Source organism: Cygnus olor, chromosome 19, assembly GCF_009769625.2.
Source record: "Cygnus olor isolate bCygOlo1 chromosome 19, bCygOlo1.pri.v2, whole genome shotgun sequence".
Lineage (NCBI taxonomy): Eukaryota > Metazoa > Chordata > Aves > Anseriformes > Anatidae > Cygnus > Cygnus olor.
The window spans coordinates 12,048,197-12,055,680 of NC_049187.1; the positions used below are offsets into that span (position 1 = coordinate 12,048,197).

At 34.9% G+C, this 7,484-nt stretch overlaps 1 protein-coding gene across 6 annotated transcripts in view; it reads left to right on the forward strand.

The window, feature by feature from the left end:
- The window catches only part of RALGPS1 (Ral GEF with PH domain and SH3 binding motif 1), a 109,732-nt gene extending 103,685 nt beyond the window's left edge, over positions 1 to 6,047 (forward strand). For all 6 annotated transcript variants that reach the window (XM_040531469.1, XM_040531465.1, XM_040531463.1 and 3 more), the window contains 3 exons: positions 15 to 120; positions 1,202 to 1,293; positions 2,108 to 6,047. In XM_040531469.1, coding sequence (XP_040387403.1) covers positions 15 to 120; positions 1,202 to 1,293; positions 2,108 to 2,137 — 228 coding nt within the window. In that variant the 3' untranslated portion in view covers positions 2,138 to 6,047. The remainder of the gene's footprint in view (positions 1 to 14; positions 121 to 1,201; positions 1,294 to 2,107) is intronic.
- The last annotated feature ends 1,437 nt before the right edge of the window (positions 6,048 to 7,484 follow it).

Here is a 7,484-nt window from a genome sequence, read left to right on the forward strand (position 1 = left end):
TCTGTCTCTTCCAGTATAAATCTACACCTGGTAAAAAGGTTTCCATTGTGGGCTGGATGGTGGCACTGCCTGATGACCCTGAACATCCTGATATTTTCCAGCTAAATAACCCTGATAAAGGTAGATGTTGCAGGGTGGGCATTCTATGCATCGTATTTCTATGATGGGGAGTAATAGCTATTGCTGAGTTTGTAGATGACAATACTTACAGTGACACTCAGTTAAAAGAATGAAGAGAGATTTTCAAGGGAGGATAAAAATGAAGTTGATCATACTTCTATAATACCCTGTAGTATTTCTGTGGTGTCTACAGAGGTATTGCTGCATAGACAGTTACTGTAAGTTCTGCAAAAATTGCCAGACCAGTGTTAGATTTGTGCATGTATATGTACCTGCATACCCTAATCCCTGAGTTCTGAATAGCTTTCTTTAAATTGACCTATATCAAATCTCACAGTAAGGAAAACTAAAATATTATGAAAGTTCTCCAAAGATCAAATCATTTACCAAAAAAAATTTAATTAATTAATTTTTAATAATTAATTTTGAAGGGCTGTAACTCTTCCACTTTGATCCAACTTTAAAGAAAGATCAGAAAGACTCTGGTATTATTTTGTACTTTGGTTGCATAAAGATTTCTGAGGCTTCCTTCACTTCTCATGCGGTTAATTTTTGTACTGGACATGGATTCACATCTCTGGTGATAAGTGCATCTCTTGGTTGTTGAATAAAATGCGTAATGTGTCTGACAGCGAAAAAAAATAAAAATAAAAATTACAAAAAACTGATCATGGAGGAAATGTGCAGTAGGATACTGACGAAAACTAAGTTTCCAAATATCAGAAACATTCTTATAAGTTTGGCAGTAACTGCAACAGTCTTAGTGAGAAGAAAGTCAGGAGTAAATTAGATCACCGCACCGTCCTATCCAGACTTTTCTGTAGCTGTAATTTGGCCTCTCTCCCTACACACTCTCCTTAGCTTTGCAGAGCACTTATGTTCTCATGCTGCCTTCACCCAAGGACTGTTGGATAACATGCCTCACGTGGGCTCTATTGTATGAGCACTATGCTGTGTTAATTTTGTACCTCAAATGCTCATTAACAGTTTACTTAATAACTTCATCTTCTGCACAGGATTTAGAATTCACTGAAGCAGTATGTCTGCAAGTTTAGAGCCCTCAATTCTCTTATTTTTATAGGCAATGTTTACAAATTCCAGACTGGTTCAAGGTTTCATGCAATATTATGGCATAAGCATTTGGATGATGCATGCAAAAGCAACAAGCCTCAGGTAAGGCTGTGAAACTCTTTCTACCCGCTTTTTCCTATTTTTCAGAAAACCCTTACTAGAAGAGATACCTCTTTTAAATGTGTGCACACAGTCCTGTGGGGACAGACATAAATCCTTGTTTTGTACATTGATCCAATTTTTCAATAGGAGGAATGAATTTTTTTTTTTTAAACTATAGAATTCCCACACCAAATCAGGATTTGTCACGGTCTACCTATAGGTTTGGTGACCCTAACAGCATACAACCTCTACAATTGCAGCTTCAAGTAGGGTAGCCCCATCTTTATTTCAGAAGAGGCTTTCTCATGAACAGAGAAAGTAGCAAACATACTGGCATTTACACTGATGGCTAGGTTTATAACTACTTATTGGAGAGAGTGTCCTATAAAATGTTGTTTGTCCTTTATAAAGCAGCATCATTCTTCTCTTCAGGAAAAACATTCATTCTTAGAAGGATTTCCCAATGTTATATTAATAGGATGATGATCCATATAGGATATATATATATATATATGTACACACATATAGGATATATAACAGGATGCAGCTTAAGAATCCTCTTTACACGCACAGCCCCCCAACTTCCCCCCCTAATGACTTCTTAGGATACTTTGTCTGGATTTGGTCCACAAGTAGAAAAATCATTTGAGTCTTTATCTTTCAGTTACAGGGTTAGCCCTCTTTTGAGCATTTACGACTGATGATGCTTTTTGCATTAGATAATAAATTATCAGTACACTGTATTTTGCAGTTTCCCAATGCTGTAATATGCTCAGGAACAATACACTGTTGAATAGTTTACGTTTTCTTCCAGGTACCTGCTAATCTTATGTCATTTGAATAATTTGCTCTCTTACCTGCTGTGACTTCAAGTGCCAAACTGAAGAAACAGGTTATTGTTCTCTAAGGAGGAAGAGGAGAAAAGAATGGTTTTCCTGATGTGAGCCAGCCACAGCTGTTTCAGCACTTTCCTATGTAACTTGAAAGTGATTCTGAAACATCTTTTAAAAGCAGAAAACGAATGTTGTCCTTAGGACCAGACATAGTCTCATGCACTGAGTGAAAGAAAACAAGTTAGATGGACAGAAAATCAATCCTGACTCCTGCAGGATTCTAGAGCACTCAACTTTTTGTGGTCACAGACTGTCCCTGAACTGATGTTTGACCACAAACTGAGCATCATATCTTCTGCCTATCCTTTTTTAAACTGTTATTTTTATTGTTAAGCTGCTTTGTGTGACTGAAGAACATTTGGCCCATGTTGGGTTTCAATTCTTTCTAATGCACAGAATGATTGACAGTGTTAACTTGCTGCAGAGTGTCAATTAGAATAGAAAATTGTGGAACAACATTTTTATAACCTAAGTGCACTGAGTTGCTTGGCAATGTGGCTGCCTCAGATTTTGTATCAAATCTCTGGACAATTCTGCTGTTCACATTTGGGCTATTTGGGAAAAATGTATTTTGGCACAGGGCATTTTCTTTTCATTCAGTTACGTTACTCAGAAATGCCATGACAATGTATTTAAGGTGTATGTTTTTAAATTTATGTTGTGTTAAAGGTTGTCTTTCATTCTCTTACTAGTGGTATAGCTGCTTACATTTTTTTTTTTTGAATCTGGACACTGTTCATCATATATTCCTTGATACATGGAAGGAGGTGATCAGGTCCTATGATTCATATGACCCTGGCTCTTCAGAATGATTCCATATCATTATTTTCTGTTCTGTCTTTCTGTTGATGACCCAGACCCATTCAATTCCAGTACATGATGCGCCTTAATGGCATATAGTCATGGTACTGCTAAATCATGACGTCAATGAAAGCTAGGCAACACTGTCTGATAATGGAACAGGTACAAAGAAACCTCCATGTCAGTGTCCACACAATTAAAAAAATAAATAAAAATACAGAGAGCCTTATTATTAACTAGTCTTCTCCTGTAAAGGAACTCTTCTGACTCTTCCTACCTCCATAGCTATATCCCTGCTGTGCCCTAGCACACCTGTGGTCAGAGTTGTTAGAATTTTATTCCCATGATAAGTTCAGTCCTTTTTCAATGTGAAACTCTCTTGCTATAAGGCATCACTGTTCATACCTCCTTAATCACAGAAAGAGGAAAATCTCTTTTGAATTTCCTAAGATTGCATGGAGGAGATATTTTCAATACATCCAGCTTTGCAGACCATGAAAAAATGAAAGACAATTAAAATGAACAGAGCCTATATTAGAACAAGCTCCCTGGCACTAGTGGTATTTATTCTTGTGGCCTTGCATGATTTTCTGAATTTTGATTTTGAAACTTCTCTAACAGCAGCAACAACAATCTGTACTGTTAAAGGTAGGTTGACTGTAATTTTTGTGTTATTTTAATTGTCCGTGTTACAGTCCTGAGAATTAAGCCTAATTCATACCAGCTTTTCAAGAAAACCATTTCCTGACAACTCCTGCATTTAGGTCCAGGGACGTGAAAATTTATGTAAAGTTGACAGAGACTCTTCAATAGATCAAGAGTTGTGTGAAAAGAGTAGTATTGCAAAATGTATTTATACTTTTTTTCACTTTGTATGTTAAATTAAGACAAGAATGAACCAAGAAAAACACAGGTGAAGTCAGAGCATCCAGTGCTATTAGAGACAGCGTAAAAGCTTTTGAATGCTAAAAACCTGCCATCAGTAAATTAATTCAGACTGTTAGAATATATCATCTGAATTATTCTGCACCTGTGGACTTGTGTGATTAGTTATCAATGAGATTATTCATGAAAATACAGGTGTTACGTGGACTGCCATCTTAATGAGTATGCTACCTATACCCACATGTATCATGTGTTATTAGCATTCATAGGGTTTGAATGATGTCCAGTTTCTTCAGTATTTTAGATTACACTTACACCCTTAAAGCTAAAGATGGAGTCTTATTTCTCAGTACATATTATGTGCAGATACATGTATTGTCAAAATACTATCCGTTATAGAGTAGCTACATTTTAGGTGGGCCAACAAATAAATACCTAGGAAGAGAAGGTGTTATATACAGGAATTAAATCTTAACTGCAAGCATCAAGAATGGTGATCAATGATGACACACTAACCAAAGAACAACTATGCATGTAAAGAGGTGACTTTGGGGTGGGTGGTTGTGTGTGGTTTTGTTTGTGTGTGTGGTTTTTTTTAGTTTTGTTTTGTTTTGTTGCTTTTTACTTTATTAGTAGCCCTTTCCCCTTAAAAGGGAATAAACTGATCTGTCTTAAATGTAAGCTAAATTTAAAATGCTCATTGGCATAATGTGCATATATATTAGAACACCAATGACATATTTTCCAGCATATTGTAATTGAGATAAACTAATGGATGTCATGACAAATTTCAGTTATGTCTAACAAGCGTCCCTTGGAAAGAAGAATGATGTGCCTGTACACACTCAGAACTTAATAGCTTTTAGAATTTAAGGGTCTTGTAAGAGGCAGATTTTTCTGTTCTTCAAAGATATACTTTTACTCAAAATTATGAAATTATGAGCCATAGAGCTTGTTGGAGTAGTTACAAAAGGGTCCATTTTCACTTCTTTTAAAAAAGATTTCCAACTAAAAAGGAAACATCTTTACCAGAAAAGATCGAAAATGGTGTGGCATGAATGAATTAAAAAATTTATGAATGATTCTTACATCTAGTCATTTGTCACTGAGATATGTATTTGAGGAGAAAGAAAACCTTTAAAATAGTCCTACTGAGAACCTTGGAATTTGGGAATGTGTCAGAAGAACTTGAAATCATTCACGTTATTATAATTTTAATGTTTATATATATATATATATAAGATGAATGTAGTAGATAATAGACTTACACAGTAGTCAGGTAAAGTCTTTTCAGTATAGCAAAATTGTGAAATTACTGTACAATATAAAAAAGATTCAGAATGATGGAACAGTTTAAGAATATTATTAAAAATAGCTTGATCCAATTTTAAATGAATTTATAAATATTAAACAGTTTGTGGCTACTGGTTTGGGATTTTTTGCTGTCATTTGACAGCATTTGCTGTCATCAGGTACTTTTAATGTGAATTGAAAGCTGCTATCGACATACAACACATTGCAAATAGGTACTGGTTAATACACCGTTTTCACAAAAAAATGTCACAAACCACGCAAGTTTCATCTGTCAAAGAGAGTAACTGCAATAGTTGTGTAGAAGCAAACATTATCTCAAAATGACTCCAGGATTGTGAAGGTATACAATGTATTCAGGCAATATTAACTACTTAATCTGCGATTTTAATGTTACTCAGTGCCAAAATGCATGTTTTTCCAAAAAGCACTACAATGAGGCAAAGATAGTCCTTTTCAAATTGCAATTTACTTGTCACATTATAATCTAAACCAATTTCAACACTTTGGTTTGTTTTGTGTGAAGACTGTTGCACTATTTTTGGCCGTATTTTTCAGCAGTCCACTGCATGCCATTTGTGTAAGGATTCTTTCTATAATTCTTGTGAATTGTTTCACCTGTAATAACCACTAAACCCTAGCATTGGAATCTAGGTTTTTGGCAAAGTATTTTGTTACCTCAGTCTTGTATCAATTTGCTGTATTTTTCAGCTTGTTACATTGATAATGATTGTTTCAATAATTAAATACTTTAAGGTAAAAAAAAAAAAAAAAAGTTTGTTTACTTTGACAGCAATTACATTTGGTTGTAGATTTAAAAATGTGTGAAATATGTATGCTGTTAACAATAAAATATTTTAAAAAGGAATAGTAGAGGTACAGAACGAATTTTTCAGCTCAAAGGCAGCCGTTTTATTTGTGAATGAATGGTAATACAATCGAACAGATTTAATAGTGCATACCATGCAGCCATTCGATAGCATAAATACAACAGATTCATAATTTCTAACAGAAAATTGAAAATCCCTCCAGATTTTCAGTTCTGGGTTTGGAAAGTCCAAAGTAGAGACATTTATCTTACTGTTTTCCAAATGAAAGTGTTTAATCACAGCCAAACATGCATATTGACTTGGACAGCAAAGTAGATTTATTTGCGCTTATCATTAAACATTATTTAGACACCTGGGTTCTCATTTCCTGTCTGCTGAAATCAATAGGATGTTATATTTCATCCACTAATAAAGCTATCTGCCCTACATTACACAGTATATCAGTTTTGACATCTGTAATAATACCTTCCGGTTTGAGATCTGAAATATTCTTTCTTATTTCAGTGATGAAATCAGGGTTCACTCAGAACCTTGAAACACTGAGCACTGTTAGGGAAATCGTAATAATCAAGTATTCAGTAGAAAATTCTCTTGGAGAAGTCCAACATGGAAGTGTTGGCCATTGTCTGTCCTTTTTTGATAATTTCTCGTGTTATAAGCACCATTTTTCCCCCTTTGAGGGAAGCAGGCTCCATATTATGACTGGTAAGTAGGGTGTTTTAGCTGTAGTATAGTAACTATAAGAAATTGCCTGAGAGATGAGACATTACCTAAAGTGAATGTGAGAGCAAAACAAGATAGCAAAAAAAAAAAAAAAAAAGCTGCTTTCAGAGCTGAAAATGAAAGCACATATCCCTTTCCTGACATTGACTCATTTTCCTGTTTTCCCCCAGAAACAGGAAGACTTGTTCAAGACTTTAGTACTTTGTAGTCTTGGAAATCACTTGGATCTGTACAGTTTTCCTCCAGGGCTATATCCAATGTTTGATTATAAATATTTTATAAATTAAGCATCAGTGAATCTCTTACATCTACCAAATGGTTCATTTCACTGATAGCATTAATAGAAATGAAAGAAGGAAATTGGAATTCTTCTCCCAGTGGGGAACAGGATAGAAAATACACTAAAAGAACACATTAGGAAGGAAGAGCAATTATATTCATTATACTCCAGAATGTCATTGTATTATACAGAGGCAAATTTCATGGAGAGAGAGAACTACTTTCTGCATTGCAGTATTTCACTGTAATGCAACATGTTTCTGTCATAGAATACCTAAGGATGAGTACTGAAGAGCTCATTAAATGTTTATGTCCAAGCTTCTTGTTTTGTAGTCTGAGAGGAAAAAAAAAAATTTAAGAAGTTTGTTCCTACTTCAGATGTCAGGCATCAAAGGGTGGTATGTAAGTGAGGTAATGAGGTCACTGGTAAATTCTGTTCATTTTTTTTCTGAACTCGTAAAGATTGTTG